At 36.7% G+C, this 18,766-nt stretch overlaps 3 protein-coding genes across 10 annotated transcripts; 2 read left to right on the plus strand and 1 right to left on the minus strand.

The window, feature by feature from the left end:
• The first annotated feature begins 1,525 nt into the window (after positions 1–1,525).
• Positions 1,526–4,451, plus strand: LOC105170904 (transcription initiation factor IIB-2). Of its 2 annotated transcripts, XM_011091829.3 has the most exons (7): positions 1,526–2,019; positions 2,600–2,624; positions 2,843–2,972; positions 3,060–3,190; positions 3,320–3,408; positions 3,910–3,986; positions 4,061–4,451. In XM_011091829.3, exons 1-7 carry the CDS (start codon positions 1,667–1,669, stop codon positions 4,192–4,194), a joined length of 939 nt encoding a protein of 312 aa, XP_011090131.2. In that variant the 5' UTR covers positions 1,526–1,666; the 3' UTR covers positions 4,195–4,451. The 2 variants fall into 2 exon arrangements, with proteins under 2 accessions (XP_011090131.2, XP_088741563.1); XM_088885437.1 differs by lacking the exon at positions 3,910–3,986.
• Positions 3,319–10,887, minus strand: LOC105170905 (exosome complex component RRP45A). 5 transcript variants are annotated; one of them, XM_011091832.3, is made up of 10 exons: positions 10,520–10,884; positions 9,244–9,453; positions 8,900–8,995; positions 8,680–8,794; positions 8,220–8,300; positions 7,920–8,108; positions 7,150–7,400; positions 6,481–6,539; positions 5,402–5,653; positions 3,319–5,151 (listed from the first exon to the last, which is right to left on the minus strand). In XM_011091832.3, the coding sequence occupies exons 1-9, from the start codon at positions 10,654–10,656 to the stop codon at positions 5,430–5,432; spliced, it is 1,362 nt and encodes a 453-aa protein (XP_011090134.1). In that variant the 5' UTR covers positions 10,657–10,884; the 3' UTR covers positions 3,319–5,151; positions 5,402–5,429. The 5 variants fall into 5 exon arrangements, 4 of the variants coding, with proteins under 4 accessions (XP_011090134.1, XP_011090136.1, XP_011090137.1 ...); XM_011091834.3 differs by having other exon boundaries at positions 10,524–10,663; XR_016067544.1 differs by lacking the exon at positions 3,319–5,151 and having other exon boundaries at positions 5,562–5,653; positions 6,481–6,733; positions 10,520–10,887.
• Positions 10,888–14,290: 3,403 nt separating this feature from the next.
• Positions 14,291–18,763, plus strand: LOC105170906 (uncharacterized). Of its 3 annotated transcripts, none has more exons than XM_088884989.1 (10): positions 14,291–15,289; positions 15,501–15,631; positions 15,721–15,783; positions 15,915–16,004; positions 16,090–16,255; positions 16,442–16,631; positions 16,733–17,535; positions 17,615–18,181; positions 18,241–18,316; positions 18,466–18,763. In XM_088884989.1, exons 1-9 carry the CDS (start codon positions 14,705–14,707, stop codon positions 18,280–18,282), a joined length of 2,637 nt encoding a protein of 878 aa, XP_088741115.1. In that variant the 5' UTR covers positions 14,291–14,704; the 3' UTR covers positions 18,283–18,316; positions 18,466–18,763. The 3 variants fall into 3 exon arrangements, with proteins under 3 accessions (XP_088741115.1, XP_011090139.1, XP_011090138.1); XM_011091837.3 differs by having other exon boundaries at positions 14,292–15,289; positions 15,507–15,631; positions 18,251–18,316; XM_011091836.3 differs by having other exon boundaries at positions 14,294–15,289; positions 18,251–18,316.
• The last annotated feature ends 3 nt before the right edge of the window (positions 18,764–18,766 follow it).

An 18,766-nucleotide genomic window follows, 5' to 3' on the forward strand; every position in this document is an offset into this window, starting at 1 on the left:
TGACTTATTGTAGGTCAAATAGATCTTTTTATAACCAAATTACCCCGTACATCTTCACATGTTAATGCGTACGAGGAGGTTTATGTTCGCCATTATAAGAGTAGTTTAGTCCAAAAAAAAATTATTTGAACTATAATTAGTAGTAAGTCAATCGAGGAAAAATATCTATGTTCATTCAGTTTTTCTGTTGATATCAGCAAATTCAGTTAATTGCGATTAACGAATGGACTTATTTGTTAGACGGAAGCAAACATTAAAAATATTAGATGTAATTTCTCAAACAACATGGGGCCTACATATAATTGCACCAATGAAGAGTGTAATTATTCCAATAATTAATGGGTTATGTACTTAATAGGAATATAACTACAAAGCTACATTATTATATTCGGATTAAACCTAAAGTTAATAAATAGGTCAATTATTTAAGTACACGTAATACGTCACTTCCGACCAAATAAGAGTGATAAAAATTCATTTAATTCTCACAATTAGCCTTCATAGCTGTCAGCCTCACACCTCTACCCCTAAATTTTATATATTTATATTGTATGTAATTTAATTAAAATAATAATTATATTATTACGCTAAGTTTAATCAAGAATTAATGAGTATGTCATTCATTGATTATTAAATTATAAATAATAATTAGATAATAAAGTACGATTAAGTATGTATGAATACATAATGCATCAAATTTTATAAAATGTGTACATTATGTATTCAAATGGGGTAAATATAAATTTTTTTGTTAATATCATTAAATTTTATTAATTTTGACTAATAATGGGATACATTTATTATATGAAAGCAAACATCAGGTGTGCTAAATATAATATTTTGAACTAAAGGGAGTCTACATGTAATTACGTCAAATTTTATGAGAGAAGAGTGTAATCATCCCTGACATTAATTATCATTTTATTGGTCAAAATTGAAATCTCATAGATAAGTTCGAAATTATGAGTTCTTGGAGTTATTTGTCTTATTTAATATGATTATTGTAATTATCATTCCATAAAAATAGGCATAATATGACATGATATAATTTTTGTGGGTTAAAATTGAATGTAACAAAAATAATAATTTGTATTCATACATTTCGAATTTATTCAAAAAATTTAAATCAGAACTATATTTTTACTTAATTGGGAGAAACATGATAATGTATAGTTATGGTAATAATTCATTCTGATTTCAATTCAGGACAGACAGAGTGTTAATTTTTGTTTAGAGGACAATATAGTGGTTTGAATTTCAAATTTTAATTTATAATAATTGGTTCAAACATGATGTGTGCAGGAGAAGAAACTTTGAGGGGTCTAAATGTATTTTTCTAAACTTCAGGGTAAATTTTCAATTAAACGAAAATTTTGGGGGAAGAAGTGTATTTTCCTAAAAGAAAAAGTCCCCGGTATACGGACATGGTCCTGTTTCATCTGACCATTCACCCGTCAGACGTCACTCCGCAGCCACGTACACTTTTTTCCAACACTGCATATAAATATCTTGAAACGGATAAAGTAAATTTTCTTTCTTATCTCTATGAAAATTGTGTTATTGTAAGAAATTGAGATAAAAGAAAACACTGTATCGGCATAAACCACTGCTGAAAAATTGGTGTTTTGGTGCATGCATGGGACTGTAGAAGATTAACTAACCAAGAATGGCGGATACGTATTGTCCGGAGTGCATGCGGCCGACGGAGGTGGTTTTCGATCACTCGGCGGGGGACACGGTGTGCTCCGAGTGTGGGCTTGTGTTGGAAGCCCACTCCATCGACGAGACATCTGAGTGGCGGACTTTTGCGAACGAAACGGGGGAAAACGACCCGGTTCGGGTGGGCGGGCCGACGAACCCGTTACTGGCTGACGGTGGGTTGTCCACCGTGATTTCGAAGCCAAATGGGTTGTCGGCGGACTATTTGACTTCGTCTTTGGGCAGGTGGCAGAACCGGGGGTCTAACCCGGATAGGTCAATCATCCAAGCATTCAAGACCATCGCTACCATGGCGGATAGGTTTGCGAGCTTGTTGCTCCTTTTTTTCCTTTCTGGCTGTTGAATTTTGTGCTGTTTGTGAATGGGTTTTGCTGTGAATTAGATTTATGCTTCGCTTTCTTGTTTCGTTTTGGGATTGAGTTGATGATAAACAGTTTGGAGAAAGGTACAAGCGTTGATGCACTATGTACACAACGCCTTGTCCATACCCTGTTCTCGTCTGGTTCTGACTATCTGCTTTCTTAGGTTCAATTTTGATGATCTTTCTTTGTTAGCTTTAATTCAATTTCTTTTTCCTCTTCTAAACGGTGGATTTTGTGGTTATGATGTGAAAATCTGCTCTCAGGAGAGTTATACATGTCCTTTACAGCTTTACTTGTTTGGAGTTCAGATGACTGGCCAATTTGTCAGTCCAACTTTCAATCTTTTTTCAGAATTTAGAGATAAATTGTGTATAAGACTGTCACTAGTAAATATATTTGGTCGGTTTTTTTACTAAAAAAAGTTTCAAACTTATTAACAACTATTATATGCTATTGAACTTATATAGGGGTATCATTTCATTCTTCAGATTCTGATGAAGATATATTTGATGTTTCAGGTTGGGCCTTGTTGCAACCATAAAGGTATATCCTTCTGCAAACCTGTTTCTCGGCTTAAATGGTTCTTTTTTTCGCATGCCTTTGTGCATTTTTTGGCTGGTATGTTAATGTTGTTTAACAGCAATAACAACAAACGTTGCTCCTGATGCATCTGGCTTCATATTTCCGGTCGCTGGCTGATAAGTATTTAGATCATTGATTTAAAATGCTTCAATCTTGATCTATGTGGTGTTGGTTTCAAGGATCGGGCAAATGAGATATACAAAAAGGTCGAAGATCAGAAACCTCTTAGAGGGCGAAATCAAGATGCTATTTTGGCTGCTTGCCTCTACATTGCTTGCCGGCAAGAGGACAAGCCACGCACAGTGAAAGGTGCGAGTTGATCTCTGTAAGAGAATCCAAGTTGTCGTCCTGATTCATTATTTCTTTACTACTATTTCTCATGTGGCTTCAAAACAGAAATTTGTTCTGTTGCCAATGGGACAACCAAGAAGGAGATTGGCAGAGCAAAAGAGTTCATTGTGAAACAGCTGGAGTTGGAAATGGGCCAGTCAGTGGAGATGGGAACAATTCATGCAGGGGACTTTTTGGTGAGTTTGTTGCAATATTAACCATTCTCTTCTGTCTCTCCCTTGCACACACATATACACACACTTAATAGAGCTTCCTATTCTAATTTTCCACGGCTGTATGAATAACATGAATTGGCTGTACTGTAGAGACGATTTTGTTCACATCTGAGTATGGCTAATCAAGCAGTAAAAGCTGCTCAAGAAGCAGTCCAAAAATCAGAAGAGCTGGATATAAGGTGTGTTTCCAGCTTTTCTCTTCCTGACTTCTGGTCATTCTAGTTTTATTCATTGTTAACACTCAGATGTCAATTGCCTACTGTTGATTCTTGCTTGCTTTCTGTTTATCTTCATTTGTGCTAATCATCTCTTTTGTCCGTAATGGTGAAGTATCTATACTGCTAGTCTTTGTGCTGGATGGTGCTTCTGTTGTGTTTTAAGTTTCCTTGTGTGTCAGTCAGCATTGGGGACTCTTCTTCTGATAAAATCCCAGATTTCTATTCTCAATGCCTTATGTCCATATCTTTGCTTTAGTTCCTTAGACAATACATTTGGCTCCTGTAAGTGCATCTGGTTATTGTTTGCTATTGAGCACCTTGCCTTGGTCTGATATTGCCTCAACAACCTTATGGCCTTTCTAATCTTGTCTGGAGTGTATGCATAATTGTTCCTTAGAAAGTACAGTTGGCATAGGATACCTTGAAACTATTGTTAAAGAATTCTACTGTTGATTCCTACAGGAGAAGCCCTATATCCATAGCTGCGGCTATAATTTACATAATAACGCAGCTGTCAGACGACAAGAAACTTCTCAAGGGTGAGCCACTTCTCCTTCATCTACGTACTTATATCTTCATGTGGAGTTCTCATGTTAGTTCCTGGCAATTGCAGATATTTGCCTTGCCACCGGAGTAGCTGAAGGTACGATTCGCAATTCATACAAGGACCTCTATCCATTTGCATCTAAGATAGTACCCAGCTGGTATGCAAAGGAAGACGACATCAGACATCTCAGTAGCCCATGAGCTTTTATCCCACACATCCATTTGCAGCAGGATGAATTGTTCAAGTAATTTAGTTCACTTAGACGTCAATGAGGCCATGAAACCCCTCCTGCGCCCACTGCTTAATCTTTCACTAATTCAGAGACTTAGACCAGCTGCTAACATAGGAGTTAGTGCATGATGTTTGTATTTGCTTCTGTACTTGTTCCCCATCATAGACATTTAACTTATTCATGTATTTGTTTCTGTAATTAATCCATTTCAGTTCTTGTGGATAATATTCCCTGGACAACTAGCTTCTTGTCTTCTACATGCCCAAATCTAAGCTCATATAGCCGCAGCAATTCCATCTTATCCACAATTATCTTTTACCTTAACATTTTCTTTTCCTTTTCAGTTGGATGTCTTAGGGATCCCAGGCTTTTAATTCCCATTGTTGGGTATTTGTCTCAAATCAATAGTTTTCCCCACAAGCCCACCAGTTAAGTGGCTTGAAATAGACCACAAAGTAACACATCGGAAATGTAGCGTTTACTGGTTTCACAATTTTACATCGGCTATACACTCAAGCTTCACATTCTGTATCTGCATAACAGTGAACTAAGTCACCATCTGATATATTGCCAATCAAATAGAGTTTACTGAGGTGGTCAACAGAAATGTTCGCTACCATGTCTGCCAATTCTTCTACATGTTTTCCTCGTGAAATTTCAGTTTTCAACTGCAGCCTGGGAGATGAAAGCTTTAGCTCAATCAACCTGCATTCTTGATGGCATGAAACTTCGTCTGCAAGCAGGAATTCCATAAAAACCAAACTTCATTCCCGTCTGGTAGATGGTCACAGAGACAATGAAAAATCCATCAAATTGACAAGATATCAGACGAGGTGTTGCTTCCATATCACAGAACTATCGCACTTCCAGACTGCATCTGAGCTAACATTCAGCAGCAAGACAACCTTGTCTTTCTAAGCCGTGCCTGCAGATGAAACAAATAGAGTTAGATGGGCTAGAGATTGGACTTTAGCTCATTGTTTTTAATCTACTATGGAAACTAACAGCTTTTTGTTTCTGGAAACCATAGGCCACTGCCCAGCTCCAGAACTTCAAGAAGATTCCAAAAAACCTTTTTACTTGACATCTTGGAAGATAGGCCAAAGGTTTGCAACTTGTAATTATCAAAGATGAAATCACCAATAAAGATAAAATGAGAGAAAACATATACACACTCTTGCACAGAGGTCAACGGCTGAAATTTTAACTTCCATCAGTATTTGAGGAATTCTTCTTTTTCCTCTTGTGTTTAGGCTTCACAGCATCCTTTAACGTCTTGGCCTTGTTGGTCTGTTCTCCAGCTCCAGCTCCAACAGTCTCTTGTGGTAAAGGTGCTGGATCTGCATCTCGAAGGGATTGATCCATTACACCAAACTGAGGCTTTACAGGTGGTAATGCATCCATCTTTTTGTTGGGGGTTGCTAACGCTGCATAACGTACAATAACAATTATTTATTGGCCTGATCATCACCGATCATCTGAAGAGAGGTATAAAAATACAATGCAAGAGTCCTACGAGGAAGTAATAATGATTATGAGATGCGACCTAGCTTAAACCTAATTAAGAAGGAACTCTCCGCACACAAGTACAATATACCAGAATCAATTAAGTATAGGAAGTTTTCTCTGAAAATTAAACAAAATGCATTCGACACAGTTTAGTATATTGCTTGATCACCAGTAAAGCAACTAAGAAATATGATCCCGGAGGATGACAGAGGAATAGGAGGGAAATAAGTAAATGCACAAGACAAAGAAGTTGAATTCATATTCTCTAGTGCAACGTTCTCAGATCTCATATTAGAACTGTATAATCCTTCCATCAATAACATCATAGACTTCAGCAATAGATTTATCATCTAAAGCTTTCAACTATCTATGCTTGTTGGAAGATCATGCATCCATCCACGATCAGAACACAAGATCAAAAATGAAAACCAGGGTGGCAAAATCCAACAGGGGGAAGCTCTGGGGGTTGGCAACTCGCATTTTACCTCGTGAACCAATACCTACTTTGAAACAAATCCATGATATGATGGCCCAGGATTGAGGGATTCCCAGATGACATGGAACTTTATGAAGAAAACAGAGAATGTCTTGTCCAGATTCTACTTCGGAAAATAAGAAAGTAGGCAACCTGACTAAAACTTCAACTAGCAACAGATCTGGACATGTCCATCTTTGTGCAGCAAAGGGGTCTATAAGGTCACTGCTACAAAGACGATAAAAAAACACAACAAGACCATTAAAATACCTCGTGAAGCCAGAGACGCCTTCAATTCATCAGCATCAACACCCTTTGAATATGGATCCCTGCAACGGAAAATATTCAAACCATAATAAAAAACACATGGTTGGGTAATAGCTCACTCAACCTTGAGTAGAAAAACTTCCCATCTGTTCTCGAGGTACAGGTTGTACAAACTCTGTTGAAGCTCGAGATGCCTAACTTAGCCACTACAGGTTGTACAAAACTGTGTACACGCTTTGTGCTGGCATAGGCTGCACTAACAATCGCAATACCTTATTGGGTTATCACGTTAGCACCATTAAGAAACCTAACTTGTCAACAATGGTAACAACTTATATTCTGTATTACAAGGAGTTCCACTTCCAATAAAGAATTACAATCCCATGTTCTTATCGATATACTTGCATCATCTTGCAAAACAGCAATCATTTTTCAGCAAAAGTAGCACAGGAAAGAAATGCATGTTAAGCATGCATCCCAATTCATTTAATGTGAAACATGTATTGCGGCACATATTTGTACATGAATATGCCCACATGCAAACACGCGCCTTTCTAATAGATTGCAAATGTAGATTTCATTTTAGCAGAAGGGAAATTTCAGACCACTCTCCAAGGGAATTCAAGAGATACATTTGATAAGCTTATAAAAAGTCTAAAATGGAATATCTACCAAGTAGATGGTCCGCCGATGAAAGATTTAGGTTTGTTATCTCCCAAGCTGCTTCCCTCTTTATTAGATGGCGGGGCTTCAATCTCCATGTCATCAGTTTGCTTGATACTTTCATCTTCCTTTTTCAGTTTAGGTTTCTCCATTTCCGTTGATATATTATAAACTCCCCTTGAAGCAGCTTCGCTCACATCAACAGAACCAGGGTGCCGTTTGATCTTTCTCAAAGCTCTTCCAGTGTTGTACAATTCAACCTGCAGAAAAAGGATAATAAACTTCAAGCAACAGAAAGTATCTCTAGAGTATTTGCAATCTCTTCACACATGTTTGTTGTCATTTCCCTAACCACACTAACTTCCAGAAAATATCCACAATTCAGTACCATAAAGTACTGGTATTTAGACCTAACTTTCCATATCTAGGAAAGGTAAGGTAACCTCTCAAATTATGAAAAGCAAGTATTAGCACAAGTTAAAAATAAAGGTGACTGCAGACAGTGACTACAGAAACAAAATCCTACTTATTTAATACACAAATAACTTAGAGCCAAAAACATTTTAGACCTCAGGAGATCTAAGACTTCAAATAGGACAGTCTGTGATTAGCATCGATCTTAGGTCCTATTTATGAGAACATATCCTAATCATCAGGTAAAAAAAGCAGCAGCAGGTCAATACCAAAAGCAATTATCATTCAGCTGAAAGCAAAAGAGGACATGAAATATAGAGAAGACAAGTTCAAGCATCTATTCAATAAAGACTCAAAGTACTGACAGCTTTCTTTATTTTGCCTGTTATATCAGCAGCCTTCACGGATGCAATACGCAAGCATTGCATAATAACAGTCTGTATTACACCTTGCCCTCCAGCTTTTTGAATAGCACAGACATCGCCATTGGTATTAAGGGTAGCAGTCAGCTTTCCGCCCATAACAGCTTCTTCAAAGTGTGATGGGTCAATAACCTAGCAGCACAAGTGCAAACACAACAATCTACCACTTGATGCAACTCATTGAGTACGAGATAAGGAAAAGAAAAATCAAGGGAAAAATTAAACTCCTTTCCCTTTGCTTACCACTGTACTCTCATTACCAATAAATCCAAAGGTCACTGCTATAGGGAGGTGGTGCACAATCAATGGAAGTGGTTCCCTCACCTGCCATAACACCAACAGGAATTTGAAGCCCATAAAATCCAAATTTCCGGAAAAGACATACGGCCAGAGTAATTTAGTTCCCACCAGAGCCCCTCTTATTCATAATTAAGCAAATGTACTTTCGATTATCAAGAAGCTGCTTTATGCATTAAAATCATATGAATTTCTCTATTCGAACTTAAATGCATAATGCATACAAAGCAACAGCAGAAGCAACTTCTTGATATACTAAATGAAGAATTGCTAACCATTATGCAGAAAGAGGATTCATGATTCCACATAATCTTCACAGATTGCATAACAAATATAAGTGGAGCTGAACTCATTACAATAAGAATTGACATCTTTGAGAATCATCTAAATAAGGAGAAGAACTGACTTCAGGTGGATGTATTATAACTTCCTGACCATCTTCGCCCCCCAATGTACACTCTGGCCTTCTGCATGTCAAGAGAGCAGCCAAAGCAGCAATATTGGCCGCATCAACAAGATTTCTGTGCTCAAGGAAAAGAGAGATGCCCATAAGACAGCATATAATGGCTCCCAGAAGTGTGCAAATCATGCATTTGGAATTAAAAAGACATATATGAATAACTTACCCGCCATTGTCTAGAATGTGGAGATCAAGACGAATAGACCACACCCATTTCCCCGCAACAACACAAAGTGATTCTGTGTCCACAGCCCTGCTCTCCCTGTAACACACTTGTCATGATTGAATATAAAAGAAGTAACCAATTCAAGTTGTGAGCTATTTTCTATTTCATGCAACAAGCAAAATGAATTAAAGGGCTCTAACAAAATTAAGTCTAGCCAAATTAACTCCATACTTTCAACTAAGCTGAAAACATTCCAGCTCCATAAATTTCAACTAGCAAAATCCAAACTTGACTGGAAGACACGCTATACAATGAGAACAAGACAATACTGTTTTATAGATTACCTCAACCCACGATCAATTATGCGTCCCAACTCCACAGCAAATTCCCCGGGACGACCAGCTTCAAATGAAGGATCGGCCATTGGAGAGAACTCGGTGAATATTGCAAGTGTTCCCTCATTAGGGCGGTCGCGATAAGGTTGCGCCAGTTGGGAAGTTGCGAACCCCATTACCCGAGTCTGTCCCAGCTGCACCTCAGATGAGCCATCTTCACTGTGCACACACCAATATTTCAAGGCCATATTGAGATCCCCATGCCCATAAGAGTATCCCAGATCATGAGACACATCCAAATTTTCAGCATCAGAAAATTTTATTCTGTAGCTAAATATCTCCATTTCTTTATGTTCTTATCCAAATAAGAAATATTGAAGAGTACAGAAAGAAGAAATAACAAAACCAGAAAATAACAGAATATTCGGAATATGACAGAATTTGCACATTTCTTTCTCCATTTAATAAAAGTTATGAGAACTGCTATTAATTGCCTATTACACACTACTCAAAAATGTAATAGCATCCACAAATTTCAATTTGAAAATAGACAAATTACCTTAACAGCTTTCTACTTTTATCTACACCACTCTTAAATCTTAGAGTAACAAACGCAAAAAATTGACAATCTGATGGTTTGACGATCACAGAGCAAAGGGCAGAGAAAGAGAGAGAAGAATGAGGTGATAAAAGCCCCTAATGAAGGTAACTTCATATCAGTGCAGCCAAACTGGAGCAAATGACAAAGGTTTACTACCATGAGCCATCACTTTTTCTTCTGTTTTATTCCTTTTAAGACTTGGAACTGGAGTGCCAATGGAATGAAAATCCCTATAGGAGCATAAGAAGCTCCATCCAAAGACAAATTATCTAAACTTTTGCTTCACATCATCTTATCATAGACCAAATGAAGCACAAGCACTACATGCAAGCAATATCGGGCACAAGAATTATAAACCATTAGCAAAACTGAAAATATATGTTGAGTGTTTCCAGCTAGGCGTGTTGCTATGGGAGGTGGGGGGCTCCCTTTACAAGAGGGAGACTTGCGAGGGAAGCCGGTTAGGTCTTAGCATGAATTATCACTACAAAGGTACACATTTCTTACATGAAAGAGAATGACAATCAACTCCAATAATGAGATTCCGTCTCTCAGAAACGACAAAAATAAAAACCACTACTTTGAACCGCCAAAGAATGCTTGCTACACCATTTCGCAGGCAAAATTAAAAGCCAAGAAATTATTCATAACCAGATATTCCAAAAACGACTCAAGAACTCTTACCTACCAAACTGGATTGTCACGTTCCGGTAATCAAAAGGCCCACGTCCATCGATTCTAAGGTCAGAAAGCAGCGCTGTCTCGATGAACTTCTTCTCATTCACTGTCATCCGCCACGTATTAGACAACCTCTGCTCCATTTCTATAGCTTTCAATTCCGCAAAAACACGGAAATTACTTCTTGAAGTGACCAACAATGAATTATTAGAAAAAGGAAAAGTATAAAATCCCGCAAGCAAACATCCACTCCGAGAAGGCTTCCGTTTTTCTGGTTGCGAATCACCCGCTGCGGAGTTTGTGTGTGACGAAGAGAAAAGGAGGGAAAAAAGAGGGTGATTAGGGTTTTGAGATATTGGTTAGGGTTTTTTGATTTACCATATGGGCGGGCTTTCACGGGTCAGCCCGATTTGTCCTTTTTCGGGTTTTCTCACGGTAGGCCCCACCAGGATCAGAGGGCTCATGAGGCCTGTGTTGGATGTAAGGGCGCGTTTGGTACGAAGGTTTGCAATTCCACTAAACAACTCTTTTTTTTAAAAAAAAGAAATCCATATTACCTTGTGTGATATTCAAAATGAGCAAATTACCCTCTTATAAAAAAAATATATCAAATTATCCCCTTATATTTTCTAAAATTGAATAAATTACCCCAGAAGAGGTGGCGTATTACACACTCTTTTCCTACAAGCTTGATTGATTTTTTAAAAATAACATATTATTTTTATATAAAAATATATATAATAATATTATATTATTTATAATAATATATATCTTTATTGAAAAAATATAAAAAATAAGTTATCCCTCATGTGGGGTTGTAATTTGTTCGATTCTGAAAAGTACAAGTAGGTAATTCGATATTTTTTTTTCCACAGGAAGGTAATTCGCACATTCGGATATCACAGAGGGTGGTGTGCATTTTTCCCCCTTTTTTTCTCTCTTATTTTCTTAATTTTTATTTTTTAAATGGGATAATTTTACTTTTCGTACATAAATTATACGCTTTTTTCAATTTTAATACCACAAATTTTCAAATCATTAGATTTGGTACCAAAGTTTTTTATTTTTTATCCACCTAAGTACCCTTCATTAAATTGAACGTAAAACCAAACGGTCAACTCAATTTTGAATGAAAAATTAGGTGGGAACTTGTCTATATAAGTGCATGTTTATCTATCATTTTATTTAACACAAAAAAAAATTATATTTAATTATTTTGATTTTAATTTATAGTTGAGGACAATAATATAAAAAAAAACTACATATTTAATCCAATTTCTATCAACTAAGAAAGTATTTTTATTTTATTTTTAATTATTTAAATTAAACTAATTCAAATAAAAAATTATAAATTACTCATTACCAACTTCTGCAACTTAATGACAAAACACGTTTTCAAAAACTCCAACTTCGACATTTATTCATTGTTCATTTTTATTTTCAAACACTCCACATTTTTACTACAACAAAAATAAAAATCATCGCAAATAGCACTTTACTCACATATATTTAAATTATTTTTCCTATATTTCTTACCAAAATATGTGATTCAAACATAACTAAAAAATAAATTATTAAATATCACACTTCTATCAATCCATCAATAGAAATAAATAAACATAATATTTAATTAACTACTACTATTTTATGAATCAAATTTCCCATAACATCATCAAACTATATTATATATATATATATATATTGAATAATTATATTCTTGAAATTGTTTAATCCAAGGGCACAACATGCATCATGATTGATGATTACTCCACATTATAATTAAATAAAAATCAACTATCAACATTTCATCATCCATCCTAATATACAATTTGCAATCAAAAGTCAAATCAACTCCCCAACCTGTCCCATCTCACTATAATTAATATATATTTAAATAAATAAATAAAAAGAAATTGGAATCTTTAGAAACCACAAATTATTAATGATAGAAGATTCTATGAACCCATATAGATTCCATAGATCTACAAGTAATCTAAAAGGTGTTCCAATCAAGATTATTACTCCATTTGGACCCCATTTCCTTTCTTGTTTTTATTCTCATTTTTCTATAATTAGATAGCAACTCTAGTATACTCTTTCTTTTTTTTTTTTTTAATAATTGATTAGTGAAAATTTGTTCTTTTGTTTATTCATTGAAAGCATGATAGATGTCGGCTATTTAATGTATCTAAGATATTTTTATAAATTAATATGTCGTTTAAAGATAAAATCAGGTAGAAGAGCGATGATCACAATGAGAATTCCCTTCAATGGTGGGAAACGTTGTGTTGAATTATGACTATACTGATTGGTATTGTGCTGGGTACCAGAATTCGTAATGAGATAGATTGATTCGAGACACGAGCAAGACAAAAAATTCATATCGAATCACAAGAAAATCAAGCTCTATTACATCAGATTAATTTGCCAAGGTGGGATCGTAGATGGCAAAATGACAAAGTCAATACTTGAATACATTTTCTATTTATTTGTATAAATTTTCAATTTTATTAATTGTTAAAAATCAGTTGAAAATTAATTGAGGGTATATTAGGTATCGCTTGTATCTATTGTAAAGTAAATATTTGCAGATATCTTGTTTCATTTAGCCAACTTATTTTAGGCAGATATTGACTTTGTATTGTGGTGTATATATGCTGTAATTTCAGTCTATGTAAAATCAAGAAAACACAAGTTCTTTCAACATTTAATATATATTTTTATGAATTTTTTTAATTATAAAAAAATCAAATAAAAAATTCGTACTATTATGTGATTAATAATAGTTACTAATTAATACACGAATGACATAGTTAGTATATTGTATTATTAATTGTATAATAAATATTAATTAATAAAAAAAATCATGTAAAGTCGTTACTGCTACTAAAGACTTGGCCAACGATTTCAAGACATTTAAAAATAATAATAATAAAAACATGGGGGAGTTTGCAACTATTTTGCAAATTGGGGTACAATTATAATTTTTTATTTAAATAAATAATAACGTCATAAAAGCATCCCTTATAGGTTGCAGAGGAAAGTTGTACGTTCTAAGGCCTACTTTTTTTAACAAAATGATTTTTTAAAATAAAATCATAAAATTCATATACAAATAAAACAAATAACATCTCACACACTGAAACGTGGATATATTATAGGTCCAAAATACAGTGAAATAAGTACAATTATTAAAACATGAAAGATACACCTCTACTATCTTATGTTGTAATATCAAATCACAACCCCAAAATAAAGGTGAAAATCTTGGGCTGAATGAGATGCAATTTTCAGGACCGTGTGATGAAGAGGGATACCACCCCACCTCCTATTATCCAACGGTCATTCAAGAAAACCCAATTCAATATTAAAGAAATATGTACATGTTGAGATGAGTACATGCACTATGTTATGAGTCTTGATTGATGTGATTTGAGATGAAATCTTACGCTGGGGTTATGTCAGTCCTATCAACCATAGAGAAAAATGGTGGTATCTTACCTCAGCTGATAATTACCATTCCTTAAAGTAATCCAAACCTAATAATGGAATCACATATGTGCGCTTTTTATTGTGTTCTTCTCACATTTTTAAGGAATACTGTCGTCTCAAGTGGGGTCAAGAGAAAGTGAATCTAATTCTTGATATCTGATGGTTCTGGTTCCAGTTTCTGTCAAACAAACTTTACCTAAAAGTAGAGGAACATTTCTTCCCAGCTTAGCTTGCTCTTCACTTCCTTTTAGGCTAAGGCACAAGATTAATAGTGGCCAGAAAGAGAGAGTCATCTGTATTATTAGGTGAGAGAAAGCACTTGAACATCATTGGAAGTGTGAAACATTTGCAAAGTACAGTTAAAATTTGTGAAGAGTTATTTCCATGAGAGAGTTGACAAAAAGGCAGTGGTTGATTTTGATTAGTAGTTTTAGTCTAGGAACCTGTACCAGCTATTAAAACTGTCCTACCCATGATCATGGACCACCTCTCTCTCTCTCTCTCACACACACACACACACATCTGTTTCTCTCTCTATACTATCTGTCTGATTTTCTTTCTTCTTGAGAGGGTCAGTAAAAAGATTTTTGCCCAATTCAAATTATGTACTTGGGGTGTCCTTTCTATTGTTGCGTAGTGTAGTAATGTCTGCTCTGGCCCATATGGGACACACAGAATTCCACAAAACATAACTTGTCCATGATTCTGTCTGAATATCAAATGTCTATCATCTCTGCAATATTCTTACTCTGTGTGGTGTTATCTCTGAGCTATAATATTGTTTCTGATTGTGATTCTTGTTATGTGCATCAGTATGTAAGAAAACATGATCAAAAGTTTGAGCAGAAAAACAAAAGATTCTGGGACTTTAATGAGCAATCCAACTCATGGGTTGAGGTGGGATTGCCTTATGACCTGATTTCTTGCACCAATGGTGACTGTAGGGTAGTGAGTTCAATTCAAGGATCAAGCAAGAAGCGCGGGGATCAACATAAAGAAGGAGTGATAAGGGAGAGTTCAGACAAGAAGGATGATGATTCAGGGGGACAGGAGAGGAGTTCTTATGAATTCCTGCCTGTGAGAAAGAGGATTTCTTTGACAAGAATGTCTGAAACATCGATATGGGTTACGGGAGAAAGCGGGTCTATATATGAGAGATTCTGGAATGGGCTGCAGTGGGTGATTGCCCCCCATGATTTACCAGTTTCTGCAGGATATGCGGTGTCTGTGTTTATTGTCAATCAGACAATTCTTGCTCTATCTGAGGCTGGGATGTTGTATCAGGTAAGGTTGTCCAAAAGGGTAATTATTTTCATGAAAAGATTTCAATTTTTCCCAATGAAATTATAATCTAATACCACAAAATTTAGGATATGATAATCTAGTTCAGCTATGAATTGCTTGTCTTGTTCATCTTTAGAGAACCTATATACTGTTGAAAAGGAATGGAGTAACTGAATGAATGATGGACTGATTGTATGCTAAATCAATTTAGATGCAGCTGACTGAAGATGCACAGCCAATATGGATTGAATTTATGCCAGAATTTGATAAGGCCACGAGTAAAGAAACAGTTCAGAGTTCTGAAATTCGGCTTTCTGCCGGAGTTATTTCAAATGACAGGGAGTGAGTGATGTAAAATCCATTTGCTTGTGTTTTTGAGGATGAATTTCATTTGCCTGAATAATGGAACCTGACTGCTGTAATGAACTCAGGAGAATGTATTTTTGCACCAAGAATGGCCTGTTGTTGGAACTTGTTGGTTATGATCCTCCAAGGTGAGGTTCTGCTGCTATAAATAAGACCACCCATAGTTCAATCCGGAAGTTTCTATAACAAGATATGGTTTCCATGTACAGAAAGAACTCTGAGGGCCGTCTAATGTTCGTCTTCTTACTTATATGATTAGGTGGGTGAATCATGGACGACCACCGGGAGCAAATGTTGCAGCCATAACTGATGCTGCTACAGTTAGACCAGGACTTCTCTTTACCATCAGGTGAGCAACATAACGATTGATTGAGATGTAAATGGTAGCAAAAATGCCCTCTTTTCGTCGATTTGGAGTTCACTTTGTGTCACAGTGATGCAGGAGATCTTTATGAGTATGATCAGACATCAAAGCCACCTTGGAAGAAGCATATAAACAGAGGGGGTTCGAGGAAAGATACCTCCTTGGCTGTGTTCAGGGCGTGCAGCTTACATCAACTAGTCGGAGCTCATTCGTTTTCTCTCTTCCTGTTGACTAAGGTAAAAATCTTGACAAGTACTCATTCATAGTCCTGACGAATCTGTCTTCATGCAGCTAAATATAGCACTGTTTCTTCCTACCAAGTGTTGCTTTCCCAATTTTTATCTATTTAGGAAAAGGACTTCATCCTACTCTTTCAGCTTCTATAGTCGCATATTTTTTTGAGTTATCCAGTGAAATTTCAGGACGGAGAGTTGATTGAGAGGCGGCTCCACCAAAGAAAGTGGAAATGGTTCGTTCATGGAAATCCCAAAGGGCATCCATTGACCTCCATCACATGCAGCTCTCAAGAAGAACCTCATGAGAATTCAAACTCATTGTTTCTTACATCAGCAGCCGGCTTCGTTTTTGAGTATCATATTCAGAAACATCCAGGTAGAAAATCTTCAATAGTAGAGTCTCTAAAGCAAGAAATGGTTGCTTGTGATTGACATGAAACTCTGGTTAAGCTTCCTAAAATCTTGTCTTTTTTCAAGATCAAGATGCTGAAGAAAACTGGCTGAATCACAACCATCCTCCACATGCAAAAGCTGCAAGAGGAATCGCAGGGCTGCAACTGCAAGTCGGGAGAACGATCTTTCCAATGGATGATGGTCGCTTAGCAGAACTGCACCTTTCAGGTCTTGGCGGGGAAAGTTTAGGTCCCAATACTCCAGTTAGCACAAGGAGAAAATCTTTGCTCAAATATGTTTGGTCATTGTTAGATGCCCCTGAAACTGAAGGATGGAATGCTGAGTACTGCACTGAAGAACGTGGACCCTCAAATTGCATCTCAGGCACTAAAGACGAAACCGGTGAAGTTTCAGTTTCTAGATGGAGAAAGGACAGTAGAACACAACAGAATTACCTGTCACCTGGTGCTCAAGACGGCAGCTTGTCCAGTTCAGGAGATGATCAAGATATCACAGATCAGTGGAATGACAGATTCTTCCGCTTTCGACTAATGCAGAGAGGAAAATCATTTTTCCTCATAACAGATAATGGATTGATATTTGAATACTTGAACACTGAAAATGCATGGTTCTGGCTGAGACATGAACATTCGACAGGAATTAAAGGTGCTCTTGGTAACTATAATGGGAGCTTGTTTGTAGTTGACGAGCATGGGAGCTTGCTTATCAGAGAAAGAAGCAGCAGTGATCTAGCATGGATCAATTGTACTGACATGAGGAAAGGTAAGCAGGTGATTGGTGGTCCACCGTTTGACGGCATACCAAGAACTAAGCCAGATGATGCAATTTTCTTTGTTAGCAGAAGTGGGAGGCTGTTACAGTTCACGGTAAATGAAAACCCAGACACATCTTTCCAAGAATCTTGCTAAAACAACTGGCTGAAAGAAACTTTGAACTCTCTTGCAGGTAGGATCAAGAAAGTTCAAATGGAAAGACTGCAGAAGTCCTGCAGGCATGAAAATCGCCAGTATAGTGGATCAGGAGGGGTTCAGGGAAAACATTGTGTTTGTTGTTGGTAGAAATGGGCGGCTGTACCAGTACAACAGAGTCACAGAACTGTGGCACGAGCACTACCAATCCCATCACTTAGTTTTATCAAGATCACCTGGAACTGCTGTGAGATCATCGATACTATCACTCAAAGGATCTCTTTTTATGATCTCGGAGGATGGAGGACTAGTGGAGTACCGATGGAGCTCAACAGACGGATGGGACTGGATAGAACATGGACCACCACATACTAACGTGACTCTGATTGGAGCACCTGGACCCTGCTTTGGGGGAAATGAACTGTTCTTGACAGGTTCCGACGGGAATGTTTATCTGAGATACTTGGATCAAGGGGAGTGGAAATGGAGGGACTGTGGGTACCCTTATGAGGATTATAGAGCTGGTGGTGATGGAAGACAAGATGGAGCAAAGGCTGGAAATGATGAAATTTGTGTTGACATGGACAAGAACTGTGACCACAAGGTTAGTGTGTGCCTGAACACAACCATATATGCATGTGTATAAATTCTGATCATGAACAGCTGTGGGCAGGTTTCATCTACACGACCGATCCCATTTTTTGAAGATTCAATCATATTTGAGTTGGAAGATGGCCGAGTAAGTTGTTAAACATGCAATTTTCCGGTTTGAAGTCAATGAAAGAAACTACTTCCACACAATTAAATGATTAGCTATGAGGCCACATTTCAAATTAATGGAATATTCCAGTAATAAGTTTACCATGCTGATAACATAATTCGTGGCAGTTGGCAGAAATGAAGCGAATGGAGGACGGGAGTTGGATATGGTTGCATACAATTGGTACCCCAACAAGCTTATGCATGGCAGATTTCTGGACATCATGGGCATCATAATGTAAAATGCGTGTAGAAAGAAAGATTAGAACTTACCATACCATGAGACAGATTAGCCAGTAGCATAGGCACTTTAGATAAAAGGAACAGAAACTAAAAATGTAGGTTATATCCTTTTAGACATTTGGAATTATGGGAGATGTACAGGTTGTAAGAATATAGAACAAGGACATAGCATCTTTTTTCTCAATTT

This window comes from Sesamum indicum, linkage group LG9, assembly GCF_026168435.1.
Source record: "Sesamum indicum cultivar Baizhima isolate 11 linkage group LG9, ASM2616843v1, whole genome shotgun sequence".
NCBI classification, from domain to species: domain Eukaryota; kingdom Viridiplantae; phylum Streptophyta; class Magnoliopsida; order Lamiales; family Pedaliaceae; genus Sesamum; species Sesamum indicum.

Excerpts from the sequence above, each read along its gene's own strand:
- LOC105170905 (XM_011091832.3), bottom strand. The coding sequence starts at position 10,656 with ATGGAGCAGAGGTTGTCTAATACGTGGCGGATGACAGTGAATGAGAAG. Across the intron at positions 9,454-10,519 it reads GTGACAATCCAGTTTGGTAG|TGAAGATGGCTCATCTGAGG; the intron begins GTAAGAGTTCTT and ends GTGTGTGCACAG. Across the intron at positions 8,109-8,219 it reads TTGGTAATGAGAGTACAGTG|GTTATTGACCCATCACACTT; the intron begins GTAAGCAAAGGG and ends TTGTGCTGCTAG.
- LOC105170906 (XM_011091836.3), top strand. The coding sequence starts at position 14,705 with ATGATTCTGTCTGAATATCAAATGTCTATCATCTCTGCAATATTCTTA. Across the intron at positions 16,005-16,089 it reads GGACTTCTCTTTACCATCAG|TGATGCAGGAGATCTTTATG; the intron begins GTGAGCAACATA and ends TTTGTGTCACAG. Across the intron at positions 18,182-18,250 it reads ACAAGAACTGTGACCACAAG|GTTTCATCTACACGACCGAT; the intron begins GTTAGTGTGTGC and ends AGCTGTGGGCAG.
- LOC105170904 (XM_011091829.3), top strand. The coding sequence starts at position 1,667 with ATGGCGGATACGTATTGTCCGGAGTGCATGCGGCCGACGGAGGTGGTT. Across the intron at positions 3,409-3,909 it reads TCAGAAGAGCTGGATATAAG|GAGAAGCCCTATATCCATAG; the intron begins GTGTGTTTCCAG and ends TGATTCCTACAG. Across the intron at positions 3,987-4,060 it reads CGACAAGAAACTTCTCAAGG|ATATTTGCCTTGCCACCGGA; the intron begins GTGAGCCACTTC and ends TGGCAATTGCAG.